At 34.2% G+C, this 17,334-nt stretch overlaps 5 protein-coding genes across 8 annotated transcripts; 4 read left to right on the top strand and 1 right to left on the bottom strand.

The window, feature by feature from the left end:
• The first annotated feature begins 695 nt into the window (after positions 1–695).
• On the top strand, positions 696–3,403 carry LOC104764057 (uncharacterized). Of its 4 annotated transcripts, XR_763715.3 has the most exons (4): positions 702–1,155; positions 1,285–1,853; positions 2,373–2,491; positions 2,784–3,403. XR_763715.3 is itself a non-coding variant. In XM_010487497.3 (2 exons), exons 1-2 carry the CDS (start codon positions 865–867, stop codon positions 1,798–1,800), a joined length of 807 nt encoding a protein of 268 aa, XP_010485799.2. In that variant the 5' UTR covers positions 702–864; the 3' UTR covers positions 1,801–2,068. The 4 variants fall into 4 exon arrangements, 1 of the variants encoding a protein (XP_010485799.2); XR_763713.3 differs by lacking the exon at positions 2,373–2,491 and having other exon boundaries at positions 696–1,155; XR_763714.3 differs by having other exon boundaries at positions 696–1,155; positions 2,373–3,403.
• Positions 2,602–3,283, bottom strand: LOC109130742 (uncharacterized). The gene is made up of 2 exons (XM_019240678.2): positions 3,124–3,283; positions 2,602–3,009 (listed from the first exon to the last, which is right to left on the bottom strand). Exons 1-2 carry the CDS (start codon positions 3,192–3,194, stop codon positions 2,790–2,792), a joined length of 291 nt encoding a protein of 96 aa, XP_019096223.1. The 5' UTR covers positions 3,195–3,283; the 3' UTR covers positions 2,602–2,789.
• A 2,872-nt stretch (positions 3,404–6,275) lies between the features above and the next one.
• Positions 6,276–9,229, top strand: LOC104764056 (GDSL esterase/lipase LTL1). Its single transcript, XM_010487496.3, has 5 exons — positions 6,276–6,703; positions 6,819–6,946; positions 7,293–7,535; positions 7,951–8,203; positions 8,753–9,229. Exons 1-5 carry the CDS (start codon positions 6,385–6,387, stop codon positions 8,986–8,988), a joined length of 1,179 nt encoding a protein of 392 aa, XP_010485798.1. The 5' UTR covers positions 6,276–6,384; the 3' UTR covers positions 8,989–9,229.
• A 2,561-nt stretch (positions 9,230–11,790) lies between these two features.
• LOC104764055 (two-component response regulator ARR22-like) lies at positions 11,791–12,947 on the top strand. The gene is made up of 3 exons (XM_010487495.3): positions 11,791–11,959; positions 12,178–12,442; positions 12,570–12,947. The coding sequence occupies exons 2-3, from the start codon at positions 12,194–12,196 to the stop codon at positions 12,744–12,746; spliced, it is 426 nt and encodes a 141-aa protein (XP_010485797.2). The 5' UTR covers positions 11,791–11,959; positions 12,178–12,193; the 3' UTR covers positions 12,747–12,947.
• A 1,988-nt stretch (positions 12,948–14,935) lies between these two features.
• On the top strand, positions 14,936–17,141 carry LOC104767326 (two-component response regulator ARR22-like). The gene is made up of 2 exons (XM_010491368.2): positions 14,936–16,681; positions 16,823–17,141. Exons 1-2 carry the CDS (start codon positions 16,421–16,423, stop codon positions 16,988–16,990), a joined length of 429 nt encoding a protein of 142 aa, XP_010489670.2. The 5' UTR covers positions 14,936–16,420; the 3' UTR covers positions 16,991–17,141.
• The last annotated feature ends 193 nt before the right edge of the window (positions 17,142–17,334 follow it).

Genomic DNA, 17,334 nt, shown 5'->3' with positions numbered 1-17,334 from the left:
AAAGCTAACGAACTAGTTAAGAAATTAAACGATTAAGTTTATAAGTGTTAAGTTTCATTAACTTGCAATATAACGTGAATTGATCTATATCCTTTATATATATGACCATTTGAGATTGTTGCTCAATCTTACACTATTATTTTCGAAGTTTATGGTAAATGCATGTACTAATAAGTACAGACTTACAATTATAGAGATGAGAAAAATAACGGTTTGGCTACCACTCATAGTCATGAAAACTTATATCCCCCTAAGAATAAGGAGATTATTACAAGTGGATTTTTTTATCAATGCCACGTACTAGCTAATTGAGAAATAAACACGTTTCATGGCGGCGATCGAGCGAGTAAATTGGAGTTTCTAATTAATTGACCAAAGATAAATAAATCAGAGCAATATAATAAGATATGTATATGTCAAGTGTAACTTTCCTTTGGAAGTTATACACGAAATAAGAGGTAAGACGATAAACACTGCAAGTAAATTCTTACGTTTGCTCTACGTAATTGAAGATTATCATGATTTGAGTGTCAAAGAGCCTAAACACGTTTTGTTTCTTTCATATACCATGATGTCTTCTTCGATTTTGTTTTAACTCGGCTGGTTTGGTGTTTTACCAAGAAATTTAAGTTCCGGTTTGGTTTAGGCTTTGATTTCGGTTTAAGTAATAACTATTGATTCGATAGTTGAAGTTCGGTTTGGTTTCAATCTCCATCACTGTTCTTATTCGCAGAGATTAAAGCGAAGAACAGAGAGTTTGTGTTTGTGGAGGGGAAAGATTTGATTTTTATTTTTTATTTTCGTTCTCAGTTTTGGTTCTTCTGAATTGAGTTTAATGTAAACGGTAATAATCATCAATTGTGTATGGCGAATCTGCTGTATCTTCAGCTTTCTTCTTGCGTCGTCAGAGGCAGATTCTGTTCTATGAACTGCGATTTTGATCTCTGCCCAAGTATCTTGAGCCGGGGCTCCTTTGATTGCCGCGCCTCCCGCGGACCTAGCTGGGAGGAGGAGCTTTTCCGCGACGAAGGGTTTGCTCGATTCCAGTTCGGGAACCGTAAGAAGAAGAAGAAGCCGTGGTGGTTCGATGATGATGATGACGATTATGACGATTGGATGGTTGAAGAAGAAGAGGACTGGACTATGGTTTTTGAGGTATTTGCTTCTTCTTTTGGGAAATTTTAATCAGTAAAGTGGCTCACTTTTGATTCATAGTGGTTGTTGTTAGCTCTAGTTTAGCCAATTTAGGGGTTTTTGTTGTTGTTGTTGTTGTTGTAATTGCAGGTATTTAGGACTTTGAGTTGGATGCTTGCACCCATTGGCATTTCTATGCTTCTTGGAACAGATTCAAACGCGGGTTTAATGGCATTAGCAGTTCCTTTTGTACAGTCTGTGTTGTCTCTTGTGGTTAGTAAGGTCTGGAGCAGGCCAAGCATTAGACCTATGAAAAGAAGCAGAAGAGATACATTTTCAAGATCTGGGAGTGTAGGTAGTGAAAGAAGAAGGAAAGCTAAGCAAGGAGAAAACATGAGGGGTGATGTGGATAAGGGAGGATACAAGTCATGGATGGTAGGAGATGCTGATTCTAACAGCATGGGTACTGTCTATGGAGGATGGGATGATTTAGACACGCTAAGGGAGATTAGAAATGGCTATTCGGCAAACGAGAATGTTCGTCCAAAACAACAGTTTGAAAGAAAAGCTAGTCGCCGGTGGAGAGTTAAGGAGAAGCCATTGCTCTTGAGGATGCTTATTGCTGCCTTCCCTTTTTTGGGTTCATGGACCAAATTGATATTTTGACAAGGGGTCTTGATTGGTCATCAAATAAATTCAATCGTCCTGAAATCCTAAAGGTTAGCTTTCAATTATCTTGGAACTTAGAAGTTAGAAAACACCCCTTACTTGAGATAACTATGCATATTCTGTAAGTTGAGAATACATGCCTATCAGAGATTTGTGTTTCCATAAAAAATTAAAAACAAATGTGTAATAGTTCTTGTTTTGTATAGCCGAATTAGTATCTTCCATTTTTATATAATCAGCACAAGTAATTGGTGATGGCGTACCAGATGCTACTGCTACTAATTTTTAGTATGTGAGATTTAAGATTACATAATCTTCTACTTTATCTAGTCAGGGAGCAATACTGCTAGAATATATGCTTTCACATTTATTTGGTTCCCATGTTATATTAATACATTCAAAGGTGTTCTTTATTTGTTTTTTCTTAGTGATAGTAACCAATGGCCTCATGATAAGTATCTTTGATAAAGACCTTTTTAAGAATAAAGAACAATATCTAGGTTGAGAAAAAATACAGTAAATAGTTAACCCACAATATCTATTTTACTAACCATCACTCTATTATGCAGATCGTAGTCTAAAGTGAGTTACATCTTTTGTTAACTCAAACTAAGTGTCAGAAGCTTATGGGTACATTTACTCCTATGATCAGCATTCAGCAACCCCTACCCTAGTCTATTTGAACTAGGTAGAGACCTTTACGTGTGATTTGATTTACTGTTGTGTGGATAAATAGAAGTTTCAAAGTGACACGAATATTGGCATGTGCTAATTGTTTGTTCTCTGACAACAAAGAAGTTACATCTGAAAACATAATCTTTGCCAATTTTTTGTTCTATGACAAACAAAGAAGTTACATCTGAAAACATAATCTAGGTAGGGCTCTATATGTTATCTAAGCTTTATCTTTTTGGGTCTGAATATAGAGTCTTTTAGGCTTCATGGTGATAAAGACTAACCCAAAACTACATTGCAACTAGGAAAAATTATGGAGAAGTAGGAGGATCGAACTTGTAGTGTTTGTCGATGAAAAGTGATACATCCCAAGTGCAGCTAAGTCCCTTGGGGATGGTCACAAGGTCTCCTGCACCAAACTCTACAAACTCAGATGACCCTTTTGGATACACCTTCACCTTTCCCTTCACTAAATAGCATGTCTCTCTTTCTTCAAATACCAATGCATATTTCCCGGGCTGACAAGACCATCTATTTGTCAGAGAAATTCATCATGTTATTACCAATATTATAAAGAATGGAAAAAGGGAAAACCGTTGTGGTTAGTAGTGACAGGAGGAGAGTCTGTGCATGTTTGATACTTACTTAGGCCATGACATGACTCCAAGGTCAGATAACTTTCTGCTTGAAGGGTTGCGTTCGATTGCAATATTCATTTTGGAAGAGATAAAATGTGAGAATCCGACGAAACAGTGAGAAAGAAGGATAGGAAGAAAGTAGGTATATGAGATGTATTTATATGGTGAAGGACAGAGTAGTTGGTCTGCATGTGTATGTATATATAAAAACAGATATGAATAAAGTGACTTCTTCTTTTTTCCCTTCTATTGAAAGGGATAAGAGGAGAGAGGAATCTTTAAAGGAACACTTTGACCCAGGATGGATACAAAACAAAGTCAGTAAATACATTCATTAAGCTGCATTTTTTAGGATAGTCATGGTAGAAGTATATAATATTACAAATTCTCTAGTTTTCTACTTGTCTTGATTTCATTAACCTGATTAAGAAAGTTTCTTCTCTAGAAGGCAAAATGCTATTTAGTCTCTCCACAAGCTTTAATGATAAAATCCAGATCGAGTCTCCAACCACATGGACCCCTTCTGTTTTTTCCATGCACCCATGATGCTTTCCTTTTCACAGTCTTTAGGAGTAACAGGGTATTCTTAGCTGAAACTCAGACTATTCTCCGGACAATATAGCCTCCATGTGCATTCTGAGTGATCAAATGGGTACAGTCGAGAGGATAAAATAGGATCTAACTTTTTCAGCTGTTATGCACACTATTAATTCGGATTTGTGTAGCTTGAGATCAGTTATCACAGGTTATATATAAGTTATTCAGCTGTTGCGATTGCATTATTAATCTTGGTATCTGGATTTGTGTAGCTTTAAAATCAGTTTACACGATAACTAATAGATGTTTTTGTGTGTGTGTGTGTGTGTAAAGATTGTTCATATCGTCAGTATATTGATTATATGGTTTTGGTTTTTAGTTTCGAGAATGTTTGACTGATTCTTCAGAGGAAGATACGTGATAATTCCGGACATTGATTTGTGTAGCCCACCTCAAGTTTGGCTGCTTCCTCAACTGGCTCTGTTTGTTTTTCATACTAACATGTCATGGCATGTGAGGATTAGTACTCTTACTATAATGAATCTCCTAATATATTGCATGCAAAAACATCACATATCCTCAGTATTTTCAAATTTAAGTCCTCTGACAACAGTAATATGAACAAGTGATAAGGAGTAGCAGCTAAGTTCAGATATAGAATGAAAACACAAATGTTAATGTGAACACACACACACACCTTATGAATTTGGAAACAGGGTCTTGATTTGATTTTGGTCTGGTCATCATATTCACACATCGAAAGCCTTTGATTTGTTTCTAGCTGTCTCTTTTACACTCCGATCTCCAAGAGAGTTTGTAGACAAAAGCTTGGTGTTTTACTGGACATTCAAGCTACAAGCCTTACAACACAGCACCATAACGACGTCGTCGTTTTTGTGTAGTACCTAAAAACGTCGTCGTTTACGTATCTCGATTCGAATTGTTGTAAAGCCTGGTCCACGATTTAATTCAGACCCAAATTCGATCAGATCTGAACCGTAGTTGACCAAACCAACCCCCACAGTTCTTTGGGCCCATAACAATCCTTGTCTTAAAAGAATAAAAGAAATAATCTTCTCTATTACGAAAACAGCATTTGAACTTTCTGAGTTGGTCCATTTTTCGTTACCGATGGACATCATTTAATTTTATAACTCTTCGAATGAAGAAATTGATATTTTTCACCTTTGGGGTAACTAAGAATTAAATAGCTGGAAAAGGTTGGTATGAGGCTATGTGACGGGAGATGAGATATTTTACTGTATCTTTATATGTATTCTTCTTCAAAAACTCATCAATCATGATGCAGTGGGATAGGGTAGCTTCAACATGTTAATTTATGAAGTGAGCTGGTCGAGTTGGTAGATCTCTTAATTTCACTTCTATCTCTCTCTCTCTCTTCAATAATTATTTTTTTTTGATAAAAAAATACACATAGAAAAACAAGACATAAGAAAAGTCTTATTTTTTATCCTTGATCTGATGAATTTATACTTAATTTTGCCATTATGCATGGTATTTTCTAGACACAATTCTTTTAATGTTCATGTCACTAGTAAACGTAAGGTACAGATATGGATTATTTAACTAAAAGTAGTGCATGTAATGTAATGTTAGCTTTGTTCTTTACCAAATTAAATATAGACATCAAATGTTTTGTAATTTTAATACTAGGAAGCAATAACCCGCATTTCAAGAAATAATAGTACTATAGAATAACACACAACATATTCGAACAACAATAGAAAATGAATACTTTTATAAAGTAGCATGGTATCGAGCACGACCCATTCCTTTGACATTCATTAATGACGCTAGTCTCTAATTGTTATGACACTTTATTTGTGTTTTAATTTCTGAAGGCTTTATTTATGTAATCTTCCAGCTTCCAAAATTCGTAGGTTGTACACTTTCAAAATGATAGCGTTTAGGGGAGGCATGTAATTAACCACATCAAGTTGTTGTAAACGTGTACCTAAATTATATACAAAACCAAATTAACTTCCATAATTGAACTTTTAATTAGATGGAATATTGAGTTTGACATAAACCTATAGATAAGTGAAGTCTAATTTAGTTTTTTTCTCATCCAATAGATAAGTGAAGTCAAGTCTAATTTAGTTTTTTTTCTCATCCAATAGATAAGTGAAGTCTAATATAGATGTTTCAACTTTCACGTACGTAACCAAGCTAGTAGTTTGACATATATACAATATAGTTTTGTTGGAGCCTAATTGGAGACCGTCAAGTCACTGCATCTCGATTTGTGATAATGGGCAAACACAACACGGTAAAAAAAATTTAAAACGAATCAAGTGATGATTGTAACAGCAGTTTCTCACATACTTTTCCAAATCGATTAACTGAATATCATTGGATCGATCCACTACATACCTAATCACTTCAAAACTGACACATATCTAGCTTGAAGACATTGATATCAGTATGATTAACATCCAATCAAAAAACATTATGTCACACTGAATTACAAGGGCTCCAAGAGAATTCCATTTTAGGAGAACAAGCCAATAGTACAGTTCCTAACATTTATTACATCCAAACAACAAACAAGTAACTTTTATGGTGTATTAGTAGGCTGCCTCTATTAATGTCACTCTTCTTAAAGAAAAACTCACACCAACAAAAATAAAAATAAAAATAAAAATGTAACATATACATTTATACACAACTAACCCTTTGCCAGTGTATATATAACACACCCTGCCTCCATATGCTCTCATATCACACGTCAACTTTAAAAGCATATCTTCTCATTCGTCCGCTAGTCCCAGTCTCTCTCTCCATAACTATGGATATCAAATTTTCTTCACTAGGGTTTCTAATTTCACTCTTCTTCATTGTTACTTTTCTTGCACCACAAGTCAAGTCTAGGGCTTTCTTCGTCTTTGGTGACTCTCTCGTCGACAATGGAAACAATGATTACCTCGTCACCACTGCACGCGCTGACAATTACCCGTATGGTATCGACTACCCGACCCGTAGACCCACCGGACGTTTCTCTAACGGTCTTAACATTCCCGACATTATCAGTAAGCATATATATTTGATTCAAGCATGGTTATATTATATACGTTAATTAATGGTTCTCTAAATTAATAATCTTTAACTAATGATTGTTTTTGATACGTATCTCTCTACAACTAGGTGAGGCTATAGGCATGCCGTCGACATTACCGTACCTTAGCCCGCAACTCACCGGAGAGAATCTTCTCGTCGGCGCTAATTTCGCCTCCGCCGGAATTGGAATCCTCAACGATACAGGAATTCAATTCGTAAGCACACTTCTATAGTTTCTTAATAAAATATATTTCATTAAATAACGCATTTTAAGTGTTGGGATATATAATTCTTAAAAAGACATTTTTACCCTCTTGTTATCTCTCGTGGCGAGGGCACTATTGCCTGAGAATACGAATAAAGTTAAAGATTAGCCTTAAAAGACTGAGGTATATCCGTCTTTTACGAGTGACCACCAGGAAAAACCAATAAACACGTGATTGTCTTTAAATACTCTTATAATACTTTGACTATCCGTTTCTGAGTTTAAATATATGCTACCGTTTTCTCCCGTCGTAATTTTAAAAAGCTCATTGTTTGATTATGTTTTTTGTTTGGCAGATAAACATAATTAGGATCTTTAAACAGTTCGAATACTTCGAACAGTACCAGCAACGAGTGAGTGCATTGATCGGACCAGAAGCTACACAACAGCTAGTTAACCAGGCTCTTGTCCTAATCACACTCGGTGGTAATGATTTCGTCAACAATTATTATCTAATTCCGTTTTCAGCTCGTTCTCGTCAATTCGCGTTACCGGACTACGTTGTGTATCTCATTTCCGAATACGCAAAGATTCTTAGAGTAAGAAAAATATATACTCTATTTCTATATATTTTCACGTGTATACCGATTTAATTGAGAGTCATGCAGATATAAATGGGGACTTACACGAAATTAGCTAAACTCATCGAATCTCTATTCTTGCATTACTATCATTTAGTAGCTTACAATATTGTTGTCTCACTATAGCATATTGCATTTAATAAGTGAGTGACCCCCAAACATTTATTTCGATATTACAATATGTAGTTAATGCCATGATTCTCTTGGAAAAAAGGAAACATAACGTACATAAAAAATGATGGGGCAATTTTAATGACTTTTCCCTTTACATTAGTAGTTTAGAATGTAATAATAATTAATGATGATCTATTTAATCTTCCTTTCATAGTGCATGACTATAATATTTCTTCCTCTTTTGTTTTCATGGCAAAAGAGACTCTACGAACTGGGGGCAAGACGAGTTTTAGTAACTGGAACTGGTGCGATGGGATGTGCACCCGCCGAACTGGCTCAGCATAGCCGAAATGGCGAGTGCTATGGCGCTCTCCAAACAGCAGCCGCTTTGTTCAATCCTCGATTAGTTGATTTGATCGCATCAGTCAATGCTGAAATTGGTCAAGACGTTTTTGTGGCTGCCAATTCCTATCAAATGAACATGGATTATCTATCTAATCCGGAACAATTCGGTAACTATAACCCATCTCTTTTGCTAATAAATTATATAGTTAGAAATGTTTAATAATATATACTTTGAAAATGTCTTGAAGGGTTTAGTTATGAATATATATATATATATATATATATATCATTACTCCAAAAAGATGGTTCTTTTATATATATATATGTTTTGTTGTATCACTGTATGGGTACGAAAACTTATAAATGAGCACGACCACTTTATAGAGCCATGTTATAGCATTTATACATGAAATTGATTTTTCACACTTTTAAAAATTAAAATAAATAAATTATTAGATAAGTTATTAATACGTATGTGTCGGTTTCTATACATGAGCAGTATCATTCAACAGGAAATGTTTAACAAAAGGACTTGTCTGGTCTCTAAAAAGTTCTATTTGAATATTTAGGGTACCTTTTGTTTTCCGTAATCTGTCTCAATCGAAAATATTCGTATAAGATTTTAGCTAGATAGTAGTTGTAAGCAATTATATATGTCTGATTCGACGTATTAAAACTATAATTTGATAATTTTTTTTGTGTGTGTGTATTTGTAGGGTTTGTGACATCGAAGGTGGCATGTTGTGGACAAGGACCATACAATGGCATAGGACTATGCACGCCAGTCTCGAATTTGTGTCCTAACAGAGACATATATGCGTTTTGGGATGCGTTTCACCCGACAGAGAAAGCCAATAGGATCATTGTTAATCAAATCCTGACCGGCTCCGCCAAGTATATGCACCCTATGAACCTTAGCACCGCCATGCTCTTGGATTCTTCAAGAATCTAGTTTAAGTGTGATTTCTTTCAAGCAAATGTCAAGGTCGTCCTTTCTTTTGTAGTTTGCATTGTTGTTGCTGTGTTGGTTAGTAAGTTTGATGGCAATAATTAGTTCAATTAAGAGAGTTTTATTTGTCGGGGATGCCTTTGCTTGTTGTACTCTCTCGGTTAGCTTAGTTTTAGTGCATTTTGGTGTGTGTCCCAATTATCATGTAATATTTTGAGTGATTGATATATATTTTTCTTTCCTAGATGATTATATACTGATTCAGCTCTACATACATGAACTACAAGCGTTAGACTTGTATAAGTATCGATCTAATTCGGTCGGAACAAAAAGAACAAAAGGATTTGATAAAAAGATGATCTTTGGTTGACAAAAAAAAAAGAAAAAAAAACTTTTAAAAAATAAATCAGTACTAAAATAATTATTGATATAATGATGGTATGGCGAACTCACGTGCAAAAACTGAAGCTTTTAGATTCACAGAGTAGCTGATTTAAATTGAAAACATTGAGACTCACTGAGTGACTATGTCGAGGAAATTTAAGAGTGGGCAGCACATGACTTAGTCCTCTTCAGTTAAAAGGCAACCGACTCTTTTGTTTCATCTTTAGTCTGGAGTAAAAAAAGAATAGTAAAATTTGCGTAATCATCTTGATTTGTCTATTTTTCTCAACATGGGGGTGAGGAGACACAATTTAAGTCTTATTTATCTCTTTGCCGGAAGTAATTGTAAACTCTACACGAAATATCTATGTACACTGTTGCATGTTGTTACAGTGATATGTGGCTGCGTACTTTCCGAAAAAAATCTTGTCGCTATACATTACTGTCGATGTGGTAATGAATAATTTAATATGCCTAAGGAGGGAAGAGGAAAGAGTACACAGAAGAAGTTTGTTGAGGCATAATTCGGCAGACATTGAAATGTGAATAATGGAATTGAGGTCTAGTTGGTGGAGTGGGTGAAATCTTTATGTACCCTCCCTTGTATTTAAAACTTAGGGGAGATATTGGTTTAGGATTTAAAAAGAATTTTAATGATTTTATGTTTTCGCTAATTGTTAGAATCATAGAAAATTGAAAGTTAAAAATGAAGGATTCTAAAAGATTGTTTAGGAAGTTTTTTAAAATCTTGATGATTTGTTTTTTCTAATCTTGTAAAATCTTTCTATTTGATGAAAGATTTTTCATGACTTTTGTTATGAAAGAAATGATATAAAATCTTAAACCAATAACATAAAATTTGAATTCATTAACAATCCAAGATTCTTTTGTTTTACTTGAATAACATACAACTTTTAATGACTTTATAAAACTCTTAATCCAGTAACACTAGATTTATCAAGATTTTAGATAACTTTTTACAAATCCACAACCAATAACACCAAATTTTTAAAAAGTTTTTAAAAGTCTTGATTGAATAACAACATATTTTACCTAACTTTTAAAGTTATTAAAATTTTTTCTAAATCCTAAACCAATACCTCCCCTTACTAACAAATTTAATGTATAAGTTTTATATGCTTTCACCACTATTGACATTTATTGATCGACCCTTATCAAACCATATACATTATACAATGTAGAATCCAATTTTATTTTATTTTTATAAATAAATTATAATATACTACTATTTAAAACATTACTGGGACCACTGGTGTACTTCATATTAAAAGTTTAGGGCCTCATTCGTATTGGGCCCAATGGGCTATTAAAACAGTTTCATGTTTGTGTTTTTTTTTTCTTTTTCTTTTATTTCTTTGGTTAACTTGAACATAGAGAGATTTTTAATTCAAATCGGCATTAAATAAATTAACCCATTTGTTTAGTAAATGTATAAATAAGGCGATCATAGCTTCGAGCCAAATGTGTGACTGCAATGGCCAGTGAATGAATGATCGTGGGGTGTGTTTGGAAGCTGGATCCAGCGAGTGTTTGGAAACTCAAATCTTATTTTTGTCCATCTACAGTCTACACTACAACATCCCCGTGATGTAACCAGAGTCTTGTCATAATGCAGCCAACAAGATTAGAAATTTTAAGCCTTTCATCGTTTCTTCAAAATAAATGAAGAAACGAATGTCTGGAGAGGAGAAGCCCTTCTTTAAAATTTAAGATAATTTAATTAAAATAATTTACTAAAGTATGCAGAATTCACTAAAGATAACCAATGTAATCAAAATATCAATGTCAAATTAAGGTAATCAAAGAGCCTCCGTCAATTTAATAAACGCGCCACCATAAAACAATAAACAATAACAAATACGCAATGCATAAAGTTTTAAAAATCTAAAAGTAAAGTTTGTTTCTTTTCTTTGTTTCCATATGTTTACTAGCCACTTTTCCATAAGAAGCCATAAGGAACACTAAACTGCAAACTGACATTAAGTAGTAGATTTTGCTGGGTTAACAACTTGTATGCTTAATTTGCTTAAGCATGAACTCTATGCTTTTATAAAGTACTCTATGCGAATATTTCTCTTTATACATGTATGTTCGCGCATGGATTTTGTAGTGATCTTGTTAATATTTGCCGTTCAACAAAACCTTTAACCCAACAAACAGAAGGATGAAAGTATCTGAACTTGATTACATTTCTTATGTCTGAAATATCAAATAACATACTTTCTTTACGCTAAACAATATGAACGAAATTAATAAAAAGATCATATAGAATCTTACTATGATCTAGATGAATTAATTAAAGATATTTTTTTTTTCCTTTTCACTTACATTTCTTATACATTCTTTTAATTTGTTCACCATATCGATATAATTAGTTTGTTAAACAACTCAGTTAGAATAATGTAGGATATATATTTCAGCAAAATTCATGTAAAAAGATGCTTTTCTTTGTCACGTTTTAAGAATATGCTTTCTTCTCAGTTCTCACCTTTTGTCTCGACTATAAATTTCGATCCATTGTCTACGTTCTTAGGACACAATTCACTATCTTCTTTAAGAATCCAAAATCGTAAGCCACTTTACAATTCTTCATATGTAATACCTATGTGATATATACTTAAACACCTAGCTATAGCCTATATGTACTGATGTACAGACACGAAACCATGCATGCAATGATGATCACACAAGCACACACACATAAAACACACACAAACATATGCATGCATTATAATTCTATACTGCTTAATTTCAATTTTTAACTTGGAATTCTTTTTTTTCGTGAAGATTTTCAAAAAAAAAAATGTCGAAGGTGGAAAAAAAAATGTCGAAGCAAACCAAGCCAACAGAGACGAAGAAGAAACTAAACGTGCTGATCGTCGATGATGATGCAATAAACCGTACACTCCACGCGAGGATCATCAATCAGATAGGAGGAGTTTCTAAGACGGCGGGAAATGGTGAGGAGGCAGTGATTCTCCACCGCGACGGCAATGCATCCTTCGACCTTATCCTAATGGATAAGGAAATGCCCGAGAGGGATGGTGCTTCGGTACAATATAATGATTTTAGCTTGCTTACCGATTAACAGACAATTTAAGTGACTCGAATCATCACTACACTACTCAACCTCCTCTTTGATATATAGTTTTTTTGTGTTCTCTGTTGGTTTTAATTAGGCAACTAAGAAGCTAAGAGAAATGAAAGTGACGTCAATGATCATTGGAGTGACGACTCTAGCTGACAATGAAGAGGAGCGTGCGGCTTTTATGGAAGCTGGACTTAACCATTGCTTGGCAAAACCGTTATCCAAGGAAAATCTCCTCCCTCTCATTAACCACCTCTTGGATGCTTAATGGTTGACGTCGTCTCATTACGTATCTATGTTTTCTATCCTTAAAAAATAAATGTCTACACATACACGTGTATATGACATATACTGCATGTGTTTCTTTTGAAATTTAGGGTTTTTATCTATGTTTGATTCTTTTATCGTCAGAGATGAATCATGTAACTCGTTTCTTTTCGCTTATATAAAATAAGGTTTTCTGAATGAATTAATATACTCATATCACGTATAATATCATATATATGTATACATTATACAGCACATGCAATATCCATATCAACTATTTATCAAAAAAAAAAAAGAGCTACATATCAACTTTAAACAAAAACTCGTACATATTTTGCAGATCCACTTTGGATTTTAAATAACTAGTATGTATATTAATTTCAAACAGATAATGTGTGTATTGTCACTGATTTCAGTTGAAGTATATGACTAGTGTTAACTAAATTACATATGCTGTTTGGTCTTAATATTCTTAATATCGATATTTCGCGAATCTGACTATATTTATGTTTCATATACATACTATTTAAAAAATAGATATTTTGTTACGAATACTTTTAAATGATAAATATTTTCATTATTCATAATTACTTCTCTCTATATATTTTTTTCAAAAAGTAATTTACATTTCATATTTTTATAGTTCCAATAACGTATACTAGCTAGATATAAAAACATTATTAAGATATATTTCTTTTTGTTATCCGCATACTTTCAAATTATTTCTTCCAATACTATAGGTCATAAAGAAGAAACAGCATATCTTACTTTGGATTTGATAAGGTTGTGGAAATAAGAGTAAATTCTATTATCAACGGCTTATATCATCTTAGCTAAATTTGATGATTAAGCATTGTGTGGTACACATTCATAAGTACATATACTGATGTTGCACTATCTATAGTTGTGGAATTTTCTACTTTGTAATGGACAGTTTTTACAAAATCAAGGTTTAAACATTTATACGTTTCGAAATTCATAGCTATCATGATTTCCATATACTCGAAAAAAAAAAAAAATGGGAAGCAGTCAAGCAGCTATCTATACAGGCGGCTGATCAATTAAGTCTAGACATTCTATTACACATATTTTCTACTATCAAAACTATGGGTCTTGGAACTACTTAGTTTAATCGAAGTCAGAACATATACGTCAGAATTTTTTTTAAACAATAGAATGGATTTAAAAGTTTTGAATGTAAGTGTCTAAAGTGGATTATATTCGACACATTTGAGTTGTTTTGTTTTAACTCCATATCTGTACTTCACTTTTCAAAGCATCTACTTTGTCTATTGAAAGTTACAAAATTTGTAATGTATAGACAAACCATTTTTTATTTGGCTTTTCAGGTGTATTGGTTTGTTTCGGAAATGCTTGAGAGCGTAAACCCAACAAAAAAACAAGTTGAGTTTTCGAACTTTCCTCATACCTTAGGTTTTGATTAGAGTTCGAATATTTCCTATATACCATCGCTTTTTTGAGATTACGATTTGATTAGATAACCAAGAGATTAGTGTTTTGTCTCTGTTTCTTTATGTCCTTTTGGCTAAGCTGCATTTGTTGTGGCTCTGTTTCTTTTCAGCATTTGTCTCCACTTGCTCTGTTTTTGTCTTGGTTTTTTACAATCTGCATATTCTTTGATTTCTTTATTTCTCTAAGACATTTAAAAAATAAAAGAAAATAAATGAAATTAAAGATAAAAAAAGGGTGTAGCTCAAGTACTTGTGTTTCAAGAATAGAAATATTGTTATGTTTTTTGAAAAATTGCTTATATGTAGCATCACTTTGAAAATAGTTGTTAATTTGCTTTTTTTTGTTTGTTGAGGGAATGATGATCTAGTCTAGTAATCAATCAAATTATAGTTTGAGTTTCATATATATACATATATATATTTCTATGATTCTATCATGCTACCAAAATATATAATAATATATACTTCATTCAATTCTCTATATTGACATGCAAAAACCACACAATTAACATCTCCATAACAATACTGCAAAGTAATATATGCGACTCTCACATTTTTTGTGTTTTTTTTTCGGCGCAAAAGTCTTCAAACACTAAACTCATGTCGATGCTTTTTTCTCCAATACCGCGCGTACCCTAACTTAAATGAGAAGCTATACACATATAACGTACTAAGTGATACTTTTTTTTTCACAGAAGAAGTGTTAAACATATTTTCGGCGGTTAACAACATAATCTGGAAACATACAAAAACGGCGGTTAACAACATAACTCCGGAAACTAAAGCCAGCGGATAAAGGACCATCTCTGGAAGCTTAAGCCGGCAGGTAACACACCTTCGGAAACTAGGATTTAAGAAAAGAAACAAAAGCAAAAACCTAAAGTAAAAGTTTACAAAGGGAATGAGAGAAGGATCAAAGCTCTAAAACTGCCCAACTGAAACTAAGCGAATTCCACTAAGCTTTCCCAAAGAACCTGTAAGCGCCGGAGAGTACCCAGAAGACCGGAAGCACTAAGATATCACACCTTAAAAGAACCATCATCAAACCGGCATGAACGAAAGCAGAATTCATACCATTACAGAGAAACAAAAACCACAACAAACCAGAACCCCATGGAGGGCAAACCAAACTAGGAGCAAAGAAAACCTTGCGAATCGACCTGAGACAAATCAAAGAAGACCAGCAGCTCTTACACGCGGACCCTCGTCAAACCCAGCTTCAGCCATCTACCGATCCAAAACTGGTAACCTCCTCGCAAGAGAAGAGCTGAAGGACTATTCCACTGCTATTATCTAGAACTCAGCTCCAAGACTCCAAAAAGCCACAGAGGAGAGCTAGTAGATGATTAGCAACAAAAAACATCTGAATGACCAACACAAAGAACGAAACCTAGCTCGCAACGCCAACACTAACAAACCAGCAGACCCAAACTAGCAGAAGAGCTACGACCCAATTCAAACCAGAGAAGGCAAATTTGCGGACACAAACCACATCTCAAAGCAAACTAAAACCCTCGGTTGAAACCATAACAACACTAAAACCAACACAGCCTTGATGAAAAACCCGCTATCCAAAGAAGAGAGAGACGAGAGAGATACAATACCAGATCATGAAAATGACTTGCGATCGTCCCCTTCAAACCACCAACCACGAGAGCGCCACCCGAACTGAGCCACAACCTAGACTAACCTGTTAACAAACGGATCTGTCTCTACAACAACCAAAACTCACCACCGATGGCTTCTCACCCTCAATCGAATTTTGCTTCACATGGGAATCTGACAACAAGATTGCTTCAACACCGAAACATAACAGAGAGAACAAAAACTAAGAGGCAAGACTAAGATCTACACCCTCCCACAGCTCCGGCATGTAGCCCGGCAGCCGGAGAAGGCAAATCGAAAGACTCCAGTTTTTCCGCGGCGGCTAGAGATGAGAAAAAGATTAGGGCATCTTTTTGAGTTGGATTTAAAGACGTTATTCCAAATTCCCAACGTACTAAGTGATACTACAATTCTAAAAACTTGGTTTCCTTTTATTTTTCTATGTGTAAATTTAATCAACAACTTCCCTTAATTTTATTTTACTTTTTTTTTCTAGTAACTTTCCGTTTTTTTTCCAAAAAATCATGCTTCGACATGATTAGATAATATATAATTAATGTGGGTTCTTATTGTGTGAAGTGTTTCTATAGAAAATTCGATGACAAAGAAAAAAGAATCAAGAGGAGATCAAATAATGAAGAAGAACATGTCGTTGATATATAAGAAGAAACTAACGGTGTTGATCGTTGACGAGGATCCATATCGCTGTGGAGATTACATGGGAATCATTCAAATGGCTGGAGGATTTGCGTACATGGCGAGAAACGCCGAGGAGGCGGTGAAACTCCACCGTGATGGTGATTATTACAACCTTATAATCATGGATATGAATGATATGTCTCTCATCGATGGTGTTCCCGTAAGTTTCATGATAATCCTAATTAACGTCCTAAGTTTATAATTTTAAAAACCCTAATTATTTAATGACTGTTTTGATCGTTCACTAGTAGTATGATATCGATACTAATTTGTTTTCCTTTTGATTTGGTTATGCATGCAGCTAATCACGAAGCTACGAGACATGAAGGTGACGTCAATGATCGTGGGGGTGACGTCGCGTGAAGACGAGAATAGGGCATTCATGGAAGCTGGAGTTGACCACTGCTTGGTAAAACCCTTAACCTTTGGAAAAATGGATCCGATCATTAACCAGCTCAAAAGCCTATGATGACACGGTTGACCACTAGATAAACTTTTTTTTTTCTCTTGTCTTTTGTATTTATTAACTAACCAATTATAATTTCTTCCGTAAGAAAATAATTTCTTAAATAAATGTCTAAATGTTATTTTTTTTTAAGTAATGGTATCTCAGATTAAAATTTCTTTTCATGTATTCTTTGCTTTGCATATGTTAATTTTTTTTTTCCAACTTGTTTTTTTACGGCCGGTATTTTGTTACGAACATGCTCGGAAAGCCAGTTTTCGCTTGGTTAAGTCCGGTTATGTGAGCAATCTGGTTCAATCCAATTCGGTAAGAAAATTTGGAAGACAAATTTACTCACGTGATCTGCA

This window comes from Camelina sativa, chromosome 19, assembly GCF_030686135.1.
Source record: "Camelina sativa cultivar CO46 ecotype springtype chromosome 19, ASM3068613v1".
Taxonomy (NCBI): Eukaryota; Viridiplantae; Streptophyta; class Magnoliopsida; order Brassicales; family Brassicaceae; genus Camelina; species Camelina sativa.
The sequence above is the reverse complement of the archived record's forward strand: the minus strand, read 5'-3'. Positions and strand labels throughout refer to the sequence as shown.

Coding starts and splice junctions, on each gene's coding strand:
- LOC109130742 (XM_019240678.2), bottom strand. CDS start 3,194: ATGAATATTGCAATCGAACGCAACCCTTCAAGCAGAAAGTTATCTGAC. Junction 3,010..3,123: donor GGAGTCATGTCATGGCCTAA/GTAAGTATCAAA, acceptor TCTGACAAATAG/ATGGTCTTGTCAGCCCGGGA.
- LOC104764057 (XM_010487497.3), top strand. CDS start 865: ATGGCGAATCTGCTGTATCTTCAGCTTTCTTCTTGCGTCGTCAGAGGC. Junction 1,156..1,284: donor ACTGGACTATGGTTTTTGAG/GTATTTGCTTCT, acceptor TTGTAATTGCAG/GTATTTAGGACTTTGAGTTG.
- LOC104767326 (XM_010491368.2), top strand. CDS start 16,421: ATGACAAAGAAAAAAGAATCAAGAGGAGATCAAATAATGAAGAAGAAC. Junction 16,682..16,822: donor CTCTCATCGATGGTGTTCCC/GTAAGTTTCATG, acceptor TTATGCATGCAG/CTAATCACGAAGCTACGAGA.
- LOC104764056 (XM_010487496.3), top strand. CDS start 6,385: ATGCTCTCATATCACACGTCAACTTTAAAAGCATATCTTCTCATTCGT. Junction 6,947..7,292: donor ACGATACAGGAATTCAATTC/GTAAGCACACTT, acceptor TTTGTTTGGCAG/ATAAACATAATTAGGATCTT. Junction 8,204..8,752: donor ATCTAATCCGGAACAATTCG/GTAACTATAACC, acceptor GTGTATTTGTAG/GGTTTGTGACATCGAAGGTG.
- LOC104764055 (XM_010487495.3), top strand. CDS start 12,194: ATGTCGAAGGTGGAAAAAAAAATGTCGAAGCAAACCAAGCCAACAGAG. Junction 12,443..12,569: donor CCGAGAGGGATGGTGCTTCG/GTACAATATAAT, acceptor GGTTTTAATTAG/GCAACTAAGAAGCTAAGAGA.